Raw genomic sequence first — 18,100 nt, forward strand, 5'->3', positions numbered from 1 at the left:
ACTGGTGTTGGTGTGGTGCAGAAAAGATTGTGTGCTTGTGCGTGTGTATGTGCGACTCAGGAAATAATTGCATGTTTCCTCACGTGCAGGTAGCCATGCTGCTGTGTGCAGTGAGCTGAAGAATGATACATGTGATATGTTAGATTTCCTCGTCAATAAAAGGGATTTCAATGTGAAAAGAGGAAACAGCGACCAAAGGGTTCAACTATTATGTTGTACAACTGATCCTAGGCCGATTAGTGAGGGATGAAGCTGCCATTACATTCCCCATCATACATGCTGAAAAAACCTGAAGAAGGAAATTTGAATCCTCGTATAAATAAATGATTCAGTATGTCAACTCTCTAATTTCTTGGAATTCTTTGCAGACTTATAAGGTGATGGGAGTCCTGGGAAACCCAAGACCTAAAGAGGCTATCTCATTCGATGCAATGATGGATGTGTTTATAAAAAACTAAATTGATTAATATAGAGGAAATCGAAAAATAGCATTTCTCTTCAGCGACCACTCTTGAGGGGTTCAACTGTTGAACTCTCTCTGCCTCTGATTTGACAACAGGGGAAGTGGAGCGTCCAATCATGTATGATACAAATAATAATCAGAAAAAATTGAACTTTCTGTTCTTACATTGCATCTAGTTCCATGGTATACTGCATCCATAACATTATGAAAAAATGAACCACCACTCTTTATCCCGAATTCCAGTACGGAACTAATATGGTCCTCAAAGGCAAACCTTGCTTTTTCGCTTCTATAAAAAGGAACCACCTCTCTTTATCCCGAATTCTAAGTGTCTGAATTTTTAAGCAGAATAGGAATATCCAGTTAGGAAACGTAATTATCATATAAGTCGTTCTACTTGCACCTTGTCCTCTTCTGGAAGTCTACCATCAAAATTCAGCTGAGCCAGGTGCCCGAGGAAAAGGAATGGCGTCCCTTATATTATCTATTCCAGTTGCAAACTGTACAAGCCTTTCAAAGCCTAATCCAAATCCAGCGTGGGGAACTGGAAGAAAGAAAGTAAAGAGAAGTTGTTCAATTTTGACAAAAAGTTAATAATAACAAAAACAAATACAAATAAATGTTTTGGATGAGAAAACTTTCAACTTGTGTTTGGGACTCTATTTTGCAGGTTTCTACGTTTATTGTAAACAGTGAATAGAGGCAATATGAACACATTCAACAGCGCGTAAATAAAATGCACAATTGCGATGAGAGCAATTTTGAAACACTTGCATACATCTGCGACAAGTGAAAATTTGAATAAAGCAAATCCGTTACCTGAACCATATCGCCGCAGGTCAAGGTACCACCAATAGCTCTCTTTATTGAGCTTCAAATCATCCAAGCGTTGTTCCAAATATTCAAGGCGCTCTTCCCTTTGGCTTCCGCCAATAAGTTCACCAACCTTGACAAATAAAGCATGTTGAGTAGCCCAGAAAAGAAAAAAAAAACAGAGAATACTTACAATGTAGTAAAGGTGTCTGAGATCTGAAACAAAACTGATAATCAACCAAATCATAACCGAAAAGCAGAAAAAAGAATTAGTCCTTGCATGCAGTGTGATGACAACAAACCAGATTGAGGGAAAGATCAAACGTTAAAAACACATCATCTATTAAACAAGATTCTCATGATCCAATAAGCCCAATTGGAGCACACTAGATGCGTGCTAATGCCTTATTCCTGTATAAAGTAGACCTTGGAACTGTATTATAGCACACAATGGAAGACGAGAACCTAGCACAGAGCAACAACAATCAGGTTAACAAATTCTTTAAGGCTGAAGCAACCTAGATGCTATAGATTCATGCAAAACATCTCCCACTCTGCTTGCTAAATAGGTTTCAAGTTCAGGTACAGAATCTGATGTAAGAGAAAATCTAGAGGCAACTAGAGATGTACCCGAGGAACCAACATATCCATGGCTGCGACAGTCTTTCCATCATCATTTTGTCGCATGTAAAATGCTTTGATGTCCTGAGAGTTAATTAAGAAAGCAGATATTCAACAATCAGTTACGTAACAGTTTACAACAAATGTTACCCAGGAAACAGTAATCTTGCCTTCGGATAATCTCTTATGATTACAGGGCATCCACTGAACACCTCTTCAGTTATATAACGCTCATGCTCACTTTGCAAATCACATCCCCATGTTACCTATTAGAAAAGCATACACTGATAATAACTGGACTGGGTTCAATCTCCATATGGAGCAAATTTAGCAAATACTTGCAATCAATCTCCTAGATAATCTACTTATTGGAAGGCACTGAAGAATAGGAATAATCAGCAAATGATAAGAACTGATGCGGAAAATGACATAGACCAGTAAAGTTGTACTCTGTAATCTCTCACACTAGTTTTAGATGAGCATCCCAATCACCAATCCTAGTTTGGAAGCTAGAAAATACTAAAACAAAGTTTGAGGCAAGTGTACATCAATCGAGAGATTAGATTAGGTTTGATTATGTTCTTTTTCTCCTTTAATACTTATCTCTACTTTCCCAAGTGGAAACAGTTTATAATCCAATTAATCCAAAGTAGAGCTACTCAGATACTTGTTGGGCCGAGATTTTTTCATCTCTGCCCATCCCTCCTAATCAGGTTTGACTTATGAAAATTTTCAGAAAGAGATCTAGTAATAATATGCAAATGGAGATAAAGATCCACCCAAAGGGAGATATACTGCAAACACACTCTCTTTCAACTGTATAAACATTACAAATTCCTGTAAGATTATAAATAAACCAAGATATCTAAGGTCAGATGACCATTGAGTAAATTCACTATTTAACTATTTTTAACTTTAAACAAGGGAAAATTACCAGCTTACAAGTTCCCCTTGCATTTACTAGCATTTATTTCCATAGGGGCTGCAGCTGGATTTTGGAAGTTTGAGATTAGAGGTGTAATTAGCATCTTTGGGGGAGTGTAAGTGTAGTTAACTCTGTCAAGTTATCAAAGTAATATCCCGAAAAGACAATTAATGTAAGTATATCAAGACAGGAAAAATACCGGAAATTCAAATGTCTTCTTTGCTTTCAAGAGAATTTCAACTGCATCAGTGTATGACAATTGCACAAATCTTTTCTCAACAACATCCTGTGAAGAAAATGATTGAAGAAGAAACCAACATTCAGCTACATGCCCAAGCTTATGTGATATGAAGTAAGTCCTCAAGAATGACAGAGCTTAACATTTTTCTTTTCTTTTTAAAAGGACAAAAGGAAAGCCTGGTAAAATTATCAATGATGAAATATGGACCAATGCATGTCAAACATGAGCCAATAAATTCATACACTTAGTCGGGCAATGATTCCTTTCTCAATCCAAGTATTGAAGAAATCCATATCTTCCTTGCAGTTCTCCAGAATGTATTCTACCTTTCATTCAACAATTAGAAATCAAGTCAGCAGCCTAACAATCCAAATAGAGAGGCTAAGAAAAACATATTCAACAACACAATAAATGGATAGGTCTGCATAACATACTACATACTGGAGATAAGCAGTTGCACAAGCCATGTCGTCTTCCAAATCAGCAAACGCAAGTTCTGGTTCTATCATCTTGGAGAAAGAGAACTAGAAGTTAAGGGTTTTTCCATGCATCATAAAGCACTGTTCAAGACAACTGAAGAAAATTGTAAAAAGAAATGCCAACATATTGATGCAAGTTACTAGCTGTTTTACCCAAAATTCAGCTAAGTGTCGAGAAGTGTTGGAATTTTCTGCTCTGAATGTTGGACCAAAAGTATATACCTAGCAGAGAGCAAATAACTATAGAAGATCATGAAAAGAAAGAAACTGCAAGATAACTGTATGAGTTCTCATGAATAGTTTGGAACTAGCAAGCATATGCTAGAAAAGGCAAGCGCATATTAGATTGACAGGTACGAGAGAAGCACAATACATCAGTAAGAGCAGTAGCATATGTTTCAGCATTAAGCTGCCCAGATACTGTCAGAAATGCTGGTTTTCCAAAAAAGTCCTGCCAAATAAAACATGAACAAAGAAAACATCAATCACAATTCGTAACTACAAAACTGGCTCCATTTACAGAAAGCTACAGGCAGGATTTAAGCAATTTTTTTTCTGTCAGTAATGATTCAAGGCATCAAAGACAACACGTCATATAAATATGATATCCACTTTAAGAATGAAGAAAATGAAAATAGCCTTGATTGTTCTCAAATATGGCTGGCTAAAAGAGGCACATAGCTTTTCTGCATAGCACTATTTTAAGAAACTGTTTAAATTACTCTAACCCCACACACCAGCCCCACAGAAACCTAGCAGCTAACTCCATCTCCCTGAGAGAATTAAACATAACAAACATAAAATGGACCAGCAGAAACAAGCATTTACTCGGCTATTGATTAGAAGAAAGTTGTGCCAACAGTCATTGCAAATTATACAAGATGATTCCTACGAATAGCAAGGGCGACTCTGTCTCTCAACTGCTTCATATATTACACCAGACTGTGCATTGCATGAAGGTAGATGAAATGACAAGCATAGGTGTTTCTTCAACAAGTTTTTCCACTTTTTCCATCATCCTCCCTTTGGTTCTTTCCTTCCAACTCCAGTGGTTTATACTGTTATCAAATATTTGAATATTGAGTTCGCATGTCGACGGACAGTGGTGAAGATAGGATTTACTATATGGGGCAAGCTTAAGTTAAACCCAGAAATAGAAAAATTTCGAGAATTATTATACAGAATTAAACAAAAAAAAGGCATCTTGTTGAAAAAATTGGAGAAGTTATCATATACACTTGGAAGTCCTACCAAAAAAACGCAAAATGTGAAAAACATTAACGTTATGCATCAAATGACTTCTCTTAGTTAATCTCAGGCATACAGATTCTCATTGATTATGTGGTTTCCTAGGCTCAATGCGCAATTATTCAAACAACTCATGTTAAAGAGACACCATAAATCATTAAAAATCTAGATTTTGATTTTTAAAGTTGTAAAAACCTGCACCAAATTTTACAAATTTCATTTATAATCATGAAAGGATAAAAGAAGAAAAGTTAATTTGCTTATTATATCTTAACCCAAATGTTGCAAACAATAAGTATCCAGCTAATAAGCCGGAATCAAATTGATAAATAAAATCAAATAATGGGGTTAGCAAGAGAGGGCTCCACATTGGTTATTGATTCACATGTAAATATATATCACTTCCAAAAGCATTGTGAAGATCTACATAAATGATGAACAAGATCATACTAAACACCAGTATTAAAGTAATGAAAGTTGGGGTCTACACGTTTTTCTTTAACATTACTTGTTTGTAGCATTGTATATACAGAAGATACATACACAGAAAAGTACATGTACACATCTTATTAAAGATGGGATTGCTGCAATTCCCCCCCCACCCTTCCCTCAGTTCACAATTGTTGAAGGACACCTTTCAGGTGCCATTAGAACCCCAAAAGTTTTCACTTGCCCCTGATATTTCATCCAATTCAGAGAAAAACATCTTTGGGCCTACACATCTTTTGTATTCTAATTTTGCATCTATTTCCCAGTGCAGACCTAAGAGCTTTGAAGTTTTCTATGAAATCATGTGTTAAGAAATAATTGAGAACCAGGGGTTCTCAACCAGTACAAAAGGCTTCAGTTCGAATCACATGCAAAAGAATTCAGCATAATTCAAATAACTGTATACTGATTGCAAAGTATTACTCGTAGAGAAAGAACTCTTAAGGTGCTCGACAATAGACAAAATGGAAAACATGCTAATAATTAGTGATGCAAAATTGCATTACGAGGTAGTTAGCCCATTGAGACATCAGGCGGCAAGCTTGCACACTAGACTCGACAGCAGATATCACCAAGGTGTGGCACAGTCTTGGGGTGCGCTGTTGGTCCCATGACAGGGGCTGCTTGGCAGCACATGGCACACTGATTCAGAAACGTCACCCAGTCAAATTGCTCGGTAACCATAGCTTAGCCTACCATGCGGATAGTTTTGGCCTCACGTGGGCATTGTTAGCTTGATGCCTTGACAGCTCAAGGCATTTACACGGAAACGAAAACAGTATGCGCATGATGCAGGCGACGGTGGAAGGTGGCGATGCTGGACATCTATGTGCAAGCAGTTTGGTGCTGTACGTGCAGGTAGTACCTGATGTGCGGGATCTCTCGGCAGGACGCTAGGTGGTGCGCATGCTATGGGCACTTTCTGACATGTTGGCAAGGACAAGGCCTAGTGCTCAGCTTCGGGCTACGGCAAAAGAGTTTGACAGAGGCATGTATACACAGTTGATGCTGTCTAACCTAAGAAAATTCCTGTCACATGGCAGCCTATGGCTGCACACTGCTGCAAGAAAGTCTATAGCAGTTATAGTCAGTTTACTTGGCAGTTGGTGACGTCAACTGCTGCTTTTGTATTTAAGGCTCCGACTTGGACATTTTGTTATAGTTTGGACTGAATTGTGTGCAAGCTGTGCACCCTTGTATTTGGAATTAAGTAATAAAATGTAAGGTTTGGTGTTTGGTCGGTAAATTGTGTTCCTATTTCCATTTCAGTATTATATGCCTTAATTGCATGTTTTGTGGGATGAACTTCACGCAAACTCGTTAATTCAGAAGTGTGTATGTGTCCTGTGGAAAGGCTAATTCGTGTGCAGGAACGAGGCCATACAGCATGCAATAACTCTTTTTGCTGTGCAAGCCCCTGTGACAGTAGTCAAACTAACAGCAATTTCACACATGAAGTTGAATTATTGCATTAGAAGGAATAAGAGAAAGAGATTAAAACATATTTGTGAATAATTGTACAAGTATCATCAAGAGCTCTTGGAATATAGATGGACAAATAATAAAAAAGATGCTGCACCAGAGTATGCATAACTTCAGTTGGCTGACAGGCATGCATAATGGTTGGTTCTAGACAAAAGAAAAAATAGAGGGCGACAAATTACCTGGGACCAATCAATTAAACCATCCTTTGTTCTGGGGATGGCATTCACTGGAGAATCCGTAGCTTCCCTGGAGGTTGGAACCTGTTCTAGGGGCAACTTTGATCAGATGCACCAACATAAAAACAGAATATATTCACAATTCCATATTATCCAATGTAATCAGTAGAAGTTGTCTTGCAAAAATTAGCAGAGACCAAACCTGCAGTAGACCATTTATGACTCAGGCAAATAGGTTAAAAGATTGAGTACAAACAGCACATAAAAGGGATTAGCAATCATTTTACAGGAGAAAATTTTCATGACCATGTTTTGTATCTACCTCAGTATACCATATATGGTAGGGGCAAATTTCAGACTGTTAAAAAACTACGGATTAAAGGCAATTTTAGTCCCTTAACTTCAGGGAATTCTCATTTTAGTCCTGTAACTCACTAGGGTTCCATTTTAGTCCTTTATAACTTAAAAAAGCTCAATTTTGGTACATATTTGATTGGAAATTTGCCTCAATCACCGGAAAAAGTCACATGGCCTAACAGATTAAAGGCAATTTTAGTCCCCTAACTTCAGGCAATTCTCATTTTAGTCCCGTTACTTACTAGGGTTCCATTTTAGTCCTCTATAACTTAAAAAAGCTCAATTTTGGTACACGTTTTTTTTCCCACGTTGTCGCCACGTGAGCTTTTTAAGCCAATAAAAATGAAACCCCCAATTTAAAAAGTCACGTGAAGGCCATGTGACCTTTTCCGGTACAGAGGCAAATTTCCAACCAAATGTGTACCAAAATTGAGCTTTTTTAAGCGGAAATTATTTAAAAAATGTAGGAAAAAAAAATTAAGAAAGTGAGGTTTTTTTAAAACCTTTAGAAAAGTAAGTGGCACCGCGGTGATTAACCGCGGTGCCACAATTTTTATTTTAAAAAAAAAAAATTCTATGTCACCGCGGTTACATTGTTTTTTAAAAAAAAAAAATTTAATGAGCCACCGCGGTGGCTCAATATATTTAAAAAAAAAAAATTAATGAGCCACCGCGGTGACTGACCGCGATGGCTCCTATATTACCAAAACAGAAAAATTGTTTAGTTGTTAATTGCCAATTCACATTGAATTAAATGTGAATTGGCAATTAACATTTGTGAATTGGGCCAATTGGCCCAATTCACAAATGATTTATTATTTATTTTTCATAAATTAATTATATTTAATTAATTTTTAAAATTATATTAATTTTAAAAATATAATGAAACATAGAAATATAATAGTGTATATTTTTTTATACAATTTTAAAAAAATACAATGAACCATACTGATAAGTTTGTGACAGTGTTGGAACCCTTCGATTGAAACCCGAGGCGAGATTCAAAATTTAGAAAAAATGCAAGTAATTCTTGTGATACTCTAAATGTATAAATTATTATCTTATTAAAAAAATTAGTAATTTACTTGTAATTTATAAAGTAATAAATAAAGTAATTTATTTTATATTTAAAAATTAAATTATTTTATTTTAATAAATACAAAGAGATAAATAAATTGCTTCATGAATTGTTGTATTTTAAAAAATGAATGAAATAAAATAAATAAAAAAATGAGCAATTTACTTTCATTCATTTTTTAAAATACAACAATTCATGAAGCAATTTATTTTATTTATCTCTTTGTATTTTTTAAAATAAAATAATTTATTTTTTAAATATAAAATAAATTACTTTATTTATTACTTTATAAATTACAAGTAAATTGCTCATTTTTTTATTCATTTTATTTCATTCATCTTACTTTCGTTCATTTTTTGAAATACAACAATTCATGAAGCAATTTATTTTATATTTAAAATAAAAAAATTTTATTTATATCTTTGTATTTTTTAAAATAAAACAATTTATTTTTTAAATATAAAATAAATTACTTTATTTATTACTTTATAAATTACAAGTAAATTGCTAATTTTTTTAATAAGATAATAATTTATACATTTAGAGTATCACAAGAATTACTTGCATTTTTTCTAAATTTTGAATCTGGCCTTAGGTTTCAATCGAAGGGTTCCAACACTGTCGCAAACTTATCAGTATGGTTCATTGTATTTTTTTAAAATTGTATAAAAAAATATATACACTATTACATTTGTATGTTTCATTATATTTTTAAAATTAATATAATTTTAAAAATTAATTAAATATAATTAATTTATAAAAAATAAATAATAAATCATTTGTGAATTGGGCCAACAAATGTTAATTGCCAATTCACATTCAATTCAATGTGAATTGGCAATTAACAACTAAACAATTTTTTTGTTTTGGTAATATAGGAGCCACCGCGGTCAGTCACCGCGGTGGCTCATTAAATTTTTTTTTTTTTTTAAATATATTGAGCCACCGCGGTCATCCACCGCGGTGGCTCATTAAAAAAAATTTTTTTTTTAAAAACAATGTCACCCCGGTTAGCCAACCCGGTTAATCACCACGGTGCCACTTACTTTTCTAAAGGTTTTAAAAGAACCTCACTTTCTTAATTTTTTTTCCTACATTTTTTAAATAATTTCCCCCTTTTTTAAGTTATAGAGGACTAAAATGGAACCCTAGTAAGTTACGGGACTAAAATGAGAATTACCTGAAGTTAGGGGACCAAAATTGCCTTTAATCCAAAAACTACTCAAGTTCAAGTTATTGCAACTAAATGGGGTAGAGTTGCACGAGGTAGTGGAAATGGGAGTTGATGCATATAGGATGATTTGCAAAAGCTTCTATTGGGGCTATAGTGTTATAGACCTTATCTACGAACAACAGAAAATTCAAAATTATTGGGAAGAATGAAATGGAGCCATCATGAAAAAATTTAGCAATTAACAAATCTAAACATTCTAAAAGACGGCCATGGAATATGGATGTATTTTGGAAAATCACTGCACCCCTTCTCCACCTACACCTGATATAAAAATTAATTGAAGTGAAAGAACGAGATGGAAAAACAAGTGTTATATGATGATGCTTCGACAGGGAAGGGATACGGAGGAGGCAAATAATTCAAGTATGCAGCATCACAAGGTGGAGCACTTATAAGCATCAAATGCAAGCTTAAGAAAGAAACTTTTTTGAAAACTTGCTCTTCATAAACAACATACCAAGGTTGTTACGCAAAATTGTTCACCAGCTCCTTCACAATCTGAAGCAGTAATTATTGGGCTTGAGAGCCAAACGAAGCCATTTTCTTGAAAAAATTTGTGTGTTGCATATGCCAAAGCGTTCCTCACCCTTGAAACCTAAGCCAAATGTGGAAATAAATATCTATTAATTACTGACTAAAAGAAAGAACATCTTGAGGACAAATAGTGTCCATAGCAATGGAAGAAGAAAATTAATGTAAAAAGTTGGATAAATAGAGCAAGAAAAATAATACATATCAGAAAAAGGAGGATGTAAAATAAAAATATCATCTCACCTAGAGAATGAGGTTCACCAAGGTAATGTAAGTCAAAATTAACTGTCTACTAAGTATACCATAATGAACAAGTGATTAACAGCAAAATCTGTAGTGTCGAGGGTAAATTTTGAGAAGAGAAAAAGAAAGCACAAGCAGCCATACATTAGTAATTCCCTACATTTGAAGGGATATCATAAGTTTTCTGGAGTTGGGAGCTGAAGTTTGAAGGCTGGTACAGTAAAAAAGCGCAGATGATCTCACAAATATTTCAACTTTTCAACTGACAATCTTTCCCAGCCTAATGCAAATACAGCACCATAATTTACTACGTCAATTCTGACAAAGCCTGGGCTAATAGAAAAGGTCAAACATGGGGCTAGTAGTCTGGTTCCATTCTCAAAACACATTGATACTTAGAGGAACCGATGCATGAAGAGAGTTATATATTGGGAAGGGCCCAGAAAAAAAGAAAGATAAGAAATAATAAGAAAAAGAATCTATCATTCTCGATCCCCAATATGGATTCTTCATTTGTCCCCTTTAAAAGTGAAGATGTGTCCTACCGCACCAAAGGTATTTGTTCTTGGACGAAGATGAGCCTTAGTTCTTAGAAACTCTCTGCTGACCCTTTTCTTCTGGATAGGGAAAGAAGGATCACTTGTACCAACCTACATGAAAATGAATTAGTGAAACAAATAGTTCTATGATCATTAAAGATGTCGAAGGAAAGCAACAATACTGAACAATATATGACAAACTTTAAGGTAACTTGTACTTCACATAACCAGGTAGGATTACGCCTGTGTTAAATCTTGTGTTATGCACTTCCAGGGCACTTATAGAAGATTTGCTGGAAGTTTTTGCCTTATTTGTTAGACCATCTTGAATCTAGAATAATATTAGGTGATCTTAAGGTGTTCGTTTTTTTTTTCTTTTCACACATACCAATCAAAACAGCCAACAAAAATTGCTCAGAGAATTCTAGCTAACTTTGTTTATATACTTACTGATAGTCAATTTCTTCTTAAGAGTACAATGTTTCTACAAAATCATACTAAACAAGTTTCCAACCAACTGATAGAAACCATAATAAAAAAGAGAAGCAACTAAATGTTATGTTTGGTTTCAAATTTAGCACTTCAAGATGATATTAAAGAAAAAGGAATTACACAATAGTTGAAATTGTCTTGTATGTACGGTATTTAGGGGTTTAGTAAGTCCATAAACCCACAAACAACAAGGTAGAAACCCAAAACCCAATGTACACGCACAATATGCCAGGATCAGCCCCTACATCTTTATCAGAATAATATGTATTCTGAAGCCAAAAAATTTAGGTTACTTTGTCTAATCTTATAATATGCCATCGAAACAATGAACTTTGCTTTACAAATTAGCTATGTGCATTGACATGCAAAGCTAGATAAACAGCAAGCATAGCTATGCCTGTTGTCAGACATGGAAAGCTTGGTGATTTCCTTCCTGCACCAATATGAAAAGAATCTTGATGAAAGAACCTTTACAATTTCAAAACTGTGCAAAAGATGTTTGACTACATTACTATTATGATTCAGCTAAATCAAGAAATCAGAAATCGAGTATAAGAATTATTGCAAAGTGTAATTTAATGAAGAAAGAAGTTTTTACCGTTACAAGTTTGTCAACATTCAATTCTACTTTTTGCTTTGACCCTTGGCTGGCTACTATAGTACCTTGTACCCATACTGCGGCACCAGTTGAAATCAGACCACTCTCCACCTTAAGAGGGATTGACAGTTAGAATGATCAACTCCATTCATTATTATTTCAGACAGGAAAGTGGAAAAAAACAAATTAATAGTAGAAACCTAGAAGTAAGCAACCAGAACTAGGCATAACAATGAATGCCAAATACAAAATGTAGATCTCAAAGTAAGGCATACATCCAAGAGCAAATCGACAAGCGAAGTATGTTCACCAGACCTTGCATAATATTGCCAGTGTTCAGAATTGTATCAACAGGGGCAGAGAGGGCTAGTGCACAGTGGTCAATTGACCGGACCTGGGATGAAAGACTTCCACTAGTATGTGCTTTTATTTATTTTGAAAGGGAAATTTTACTCTTGCGACTAAAAAAGATTAAAAAAGAAAAGGAAAATAGCCTATTGATATCTTGCCTTAGAGAAATTAATAGCATAACTTATCTATACAATATCCAAAAGACTACTAGGGTGCTCCCAGTCCAAAATAATACTAGTTTTGTATACTTCAGTACTACCATCCAAGTCTTTTGAAGAAAAGAGACAAACTGATCCTTTACTCAAGAACAGCTCCACTTGCTTTAAAGGAAAGAGATAGCCTGCTCCTACACACACAGGTCAATCATAAGAACAGAACTCAAGCCAGTGTCTTTTGTAACATCACAGGATGTCAGAGGAAAAAAGAACTACATTTAGACCATTGTTCAAAGTCGCAGTCTCAGTGATAATCTCATTGGGGGTGTCACTCCAAACTGATCTCAGTGTATGTTGATATTTTCATTGCAAATAAATGCATTATAATACTCAAAAAAGTTCTTAAAAGTTAGTAAAGCTAAGCTAAAATAAACAACACAAATTATTACTTATTACTACATTTTAAACACATTACATAACTTTTTATCAAACATTTGCAATAGCAGTAATATGAACTCATTGTCCCTAAATCATTTACAACAGCAAGTACTCAGAAAGAAGCGTAAACTCCATTATGTGATGATCATCCAAGACAATCCAAACTTTACATAATTGATGATATTGTAATATCATGGTACTGACGATACATCAGAGTTACCGAATGTTATTGTTAATGTATTAAAACTTAGAAAATAATAAGTGTCGTCCAATATTGTGTTGCTGGCATACATATTGGTTAATACCTTGGACTATAATTTACAGACCATTGCTGAAGAAAATCTGCAGCACATATTGAACAATTAGCAGTACTAGTAACCAGCCTTATTTCAATTTTAAAAGGTAAGGCTTTGCACCAATTCGTTTCAATTATTGAAGAACAGCACAACGCAATAAATGGTAAGTTGCACCAAAAATTGCACAACAACAAAGAATGTAAATAAATTTTCTAGGACCATGAATAAATTTGTGGAAATGAATAGCAGTACCTGATCATAGCCTTCGGCATCAGAACTAATTACACATTGCATGTTTGAAAGGCAAGAACCATCGTTAACCTGCTCACCACACAAGAAACCTCCAGTCACCATAACTTTTTTTGTTTCTAAAACCTCAAAAAAGGTACGATCTTTCCGAGCCAACATACACTCAATAACCCACAAAAAAAGGAAAAAAAAAAAAAAAGTTTTACCTCAATAAACGTGACACTGCTCTGAACTCTAAGTGTCCTAACCCATCCCCTAACCACAAGATTCTCCCCCAATCTATTCAACCCCTGATCAGGCCCACCTTTGATGTCCGCAATCTTCAATTTCTTGCGAAACTCGCGGATTCTCACGCCTTTCTCCAGCTCAACAGGTTCGGGCTTCGTAGCCTCGCCAGATGCGACTGCCCCAGACACTACAGAGCAGAAGGCACGTTGTTGGGGGGAGAAACCAGCAGAAGAGAAGAAAAGCAATGGAGCGACGGAGCGAGTGAGCCTCGGATTGTTGAAGAGAGAGAAGAGAGGTGGGGAAGCGCCCGAGAAGGATTTAAGGAAGCGGAGAGCAGTGCCGGCGGCGGGCGGAGAGAAAGCAGCCGCCATTATAGTCCTGTCAGTGTGTGTTGTGTATGAGTGGGAAATTGGTAAGGTTTGGATATGAACCCCGAGAACTTGGCCACTCTCTTTTACTCCCTCTTTCGAAAGCCACCACTTTAAATATTCTCACTACTCATAGTTTCCTTTTATATTTTTAAAACTCAAGCAAACAAATTTATTTATATATATATTGAAAAAGGTAAACTGCATTGGGCAAAACATATGTATATATAGAGAACAGCTTTACAGCTCGTCAACCAATTCTTTAAATTCCATAGACTGCTGAAGTCAAGCAATACTCCAAATTCTATAGAGTACAAAAGATTGCAAGTTCTCTTGTAATTCTTTACTAAGGAATCTAATCAATAACAACTCTTGTTGTGGATAACGACATTGTGAACCTCAACTTATTCCTAGCTTGCTAGATATGGTAAAGAATGGTTGCAAGTGTGGCTCTATGTGAAATGCCTTCCTCTTCTCAACCTTCTCTTGCCTATGCAAATGAGGTAATTTGAATTGAATTTCCCGTTGAAGTACAACCAAACACCTATTGGAGTACCTACATTGGAAGAACAGGTGTTCGTGCATCACCAATTCATGTCCATCACAAATAACGTAGTCTTTAAAAGTGGTTTGCATCCAAGGTTTGTCTCCAATTGAGAGTTTCTAAATAATAAACATCCACAAGATAAACATGTTCCATGCATTTTTAACTAATGAATACCATTGCATTTTGCCTACTAAAGGTGGAAACATTGCATACATAGTAGTAGAGAAATGTCATGATGGTCGATCCTCTCCTCCATGAATACTTGGAAGAGAATATGCTATCTCTTCCACAAATGTCGCAAGCCATTGCCACTCCCCTTCAGCAATTATCGATCCAAAGCTGCATCCTCTAAAAGTTCTAAAGCTTGCGCTATTGGATAATGTTAAATTAATGACACCATAAGGTGCCATGAATCGTGCCATAGCCAAACAAAATCTCCATCACCAATCATGCATTCCACCATATTAATAAACATAACTCTAAGCTTGAGCAGCTTTCTCCAATCCTAAGAGCCCATACTACCACTCACCGTCCAAATTGACATGTTACGCAATTTATATTACATAATCCACTATATCTAGATTGAGCAACAATTAAGATGGATGATCTCCCACAAGTGCTTGCTCATGTGGGCCGCATTCATTGTTGAAACACATTGAATCCCCAGTCCTCCTTCTTCCTTGCAGGGGCAGGTTTGCTTCCAAAAAACCTTAAAGATAACACAAATTTTATCAACTAGGCCCTTGCCACATAAGACAAGCTCATGCACCCCCATCCACTAATTCTCTAATCGATCTTTCACAATAATGTTGCACAAGATGACTTTGTTAGTATGGAAGAACAAGTGGTATACCCAAGTACTTAAAAGGAAGACCTCTTGGAATCCAATATTTGTAATAGGGCATTCTTAACAAATATTACCGACCTTGAAAAAGATCACTTGACTCTTTAAAAGATTAGTTTGAAGGCCCCCACTGGTTTGAAAATTCAGCCAGCACTTCCTTCAAAAGGAGCACAAATTCAACATGTATTTTACAAAAGAAAAGCAAATCATGTGCAAAGCAAAGCATGACAAGCTGAAGTTCCTTACATTGCCAATGAAATTAAAATCCTTGTTTAAACAAAATTTGCGCGTTGACAGAAAGGTGAAGCACCTCCATCATCAACACAAAAAGGTAAGGGGATAAAGGGTCCCCTTGTCCTAACCTTTCGAACCCCTGTTAAAACTTATGTTGCTGCCCATTTATACATCGAGAGAATGAGGGTGTGGTCATACACTCCATGATCCAACTAATAAACTTGTCACAAATCTGAACAAACCCAAAGTTTCACGAAAGAAGTCCCACTCTACCAAATCACAAGTCTTCTTAAGGTCAATCTTAGTTACACATTGATGGATGATGATTCTAATTATAACCATGCAATAATTTTTTAGCCAATATAATATTATCGCTTATCATGCACCTGGGTACGAATGCATTTTGCATTGTATCCACTAGTTTATCCAAATTTCTCTTCATCATCCAAGCCGAAATCTTAGATATGGCTTTGTATGGGACATTGAAACAGGTTATAGGTCTCATTTCCACCATAGTGCTAGGGAGTTGTACCTTAAGGATTAATATCATCAACATTGTATTCACTTGCTTTACTAACCTCGTTTAGTGAAAAAATTCCTGGATAGCACCAATCACTTCGTCCCCTATAATTAGCCATGCTATTTTTAGAAATCCTGTAGAGTATCCATCCTAGGTATCTTAATCTCATCAATCCAAAAAAATGGCCTCTTTCACTTCATGCCTCTCAACCGGTGCGATTAGCTGCACTGCCTCATTACCGTCAATTACCAAGTTTAGCGCAGGGCTAAGGTGATTCAAAGAAATATCTCTTTGCATTATATTTTCCCCACATCCCCACCCCAATAACTTGCAAAAGAAATTCACAAACTCCTAGGTAATATGTGCATACTTTGTCAATTGGATGCCAAGTTCTGAATTAATCTAAACAATTTTTTGGAAGCCCTCCTTGCTACTACCTTCTTGAAGAAGATTTGAGTAAATTGATCTCTCTCCTTCAACCATTGAAGTTTGGCTTAAAGGTAATTTTCGTCCCCTAACTTTAGGCCATTCTCGAAGTTAGGGGACGAAAATTGCCTTTAATCCTTGAAGTTTTGCTCTTTGTTTTAATATCTGTTGATCTTGTTTAACAGCTAATGTATAGATTCCTTTACAAATTTTTTCTAGATCATGTAGAAACCCGTTATGCTTATATTGTTGGACGGACTCTTGTATTCTAGCAAGAAAACCTGTCACATTCTCAACATTTATAGCTAGATCATCCTTTTGCTTCCTCAACTCCCTAGATACCGGCTTGAGCAATTTAAGTTTGCGTACTAGAACATATAATTTTGTTCCATAGATATAATGTCTCTATTTATCCATCACATGACGTATGAATCTTAGGGCCTTAGCTAGAAAATTATCGACACGAAATATAGTGCACCACCTCATTGACCTCTCCCCTATAGACTATCATTGGACAGTGATCCAAAACATTCTTGGTGTGGTGCATTAATAGTATTTGTTTGTCCATTATGCAAGCTACACCTCCTTAGCTAAGGTCCTATCCTGTCTCTTACAAGGCCGCGTTCATCGTGACTACAATTGTGCCACAAAAAGAGAGACCATTACATTGAAAGTTTGCATAGTTCAATATGCAATATACATTCATTAAACTCTTCCATAACAGGCGCGTTCCCACTGTTTACCCGCTCACGTCACTTTGATAAAGCTTCTGTTAAAATCTCCCAATAAGCCACAAACTATCACTAAGCATTGGAGCTAGTCGCCGAATAATCCCCCACAACTCTTTTCTCTCAATTAACTCATTGCCCAGTAAATAAAAGAGATTGTACAAGTGTTGTATTCCCTCTTCAGTTCAACCCTACAATGAATCATCTGTCTGGAGACTTCAAACACCTCCACGCCAATCTACGTGTCATCCACAATAACCAGATTCTATTACTCGGACCATTATAATCCACAAACCCATTCCATCTACGATGAAAAATCGATTGGATGCTCGCAACATTTCTAATTGCTACCATCGTCTCTAATAGACCAACAAGTGATAATTTAAATTCAGTAATAAGTGTTGCAAAATCACATCGTTAAGACCCTAAAAAAACTTTGATTTTCTTCTTCACACATCCTGTGAAGAACGTCAAAATGATTATATATGCCAATCTCTTTTTCTTTACTCACTCTAGGAATATCAAATAATAAGGGACAACCAACTCCAGTCTACTAACTTTACACAGGAACTACATGTTCAGTAACAAGCCATTCAAGGCCGGCGCTAAGTCTTCTCCTTAGTATACTCTTGTGTATTTTTTGAATGAAAACATGTACACGTGGTGGCTGTTTTCTAATTGTTTTCTTCTTGGCAGGATAATTT

At 35.8% G+C, this 18,100-nt stretch overlaps 1 protein-coding gene across 2 annotated transcripts; it reads right to left on the reverse strand.

The window, feature by feature from the left end:
• Nucleotides 1-565: 565 nt before the first annotated feature.
• Nucleotides 566-14,210, reverse strand: NS1 (Class II aminoacyl-tRNA and biotin synthetases superfamily protein). Of its 2 annotated transcripts, none has more exons than XM_088881947.1 (15): nucleotides 13,708-14,210; nucleotides 13,505-13,573; nucleotides 12,013-12,123; nucleotides 10,929-11,033; nucleotides 10,067-10,204; nucleotides 6,944-7,039; nucleotides 3,916-3,993; nucleotides 3,696-3,764; nucleotides 3,498-3,572; nucleotides 3,306-3,389; nucleotides 3,022-3,108; nucleotides 2,068-2,163; nucleotides 1,907-1,981; nucleotides 1,283-1,409; nucleotides 566-1,007 (listed from the first exon to the last, which is right to left on the reverse strand). In XM_088881947.1, exons 1-15 carry the CDS (start codon nucleotides 14,098-14,100, stop codon nucleotides 892-894), a joined length of 1,719 nt encoding a protein of 572 aa, XP_088738073.1. In that variant the 5' UTR covers nucleotides 14,101-14,210; the 3' UTR covers nucleotides 566-891. The 2 variants fall into 2 exon arrangements, with proteins under 2 accessions (XP_088738073.1, XP_088738074.1); XM_088881948.1 differs by having other exon boundaries at nucleotides 6,944-7,024; nucleotides 13,708-14,209.
• Between the last annotated feature and the right edge of the window lie 3,890 nt (nucleotides 14,211-18,100).

This window comes from Sesamum indicum, linkage group LG6 (assembly GCF_026168435.1).
Source record: "Sesamum indicum cultivar Baizhima isolate 11 linkage group LG6, ASM2616843v1, whole genome shotgun sequence".
Taxonomy (NCBI): domain Eukaryota; kingdom Viridiplantae; phylum Streptophyta; class Magnoliopsida; order Lamiales; family Pedaliaceae; genus Sesamum; species Sesamum indicum.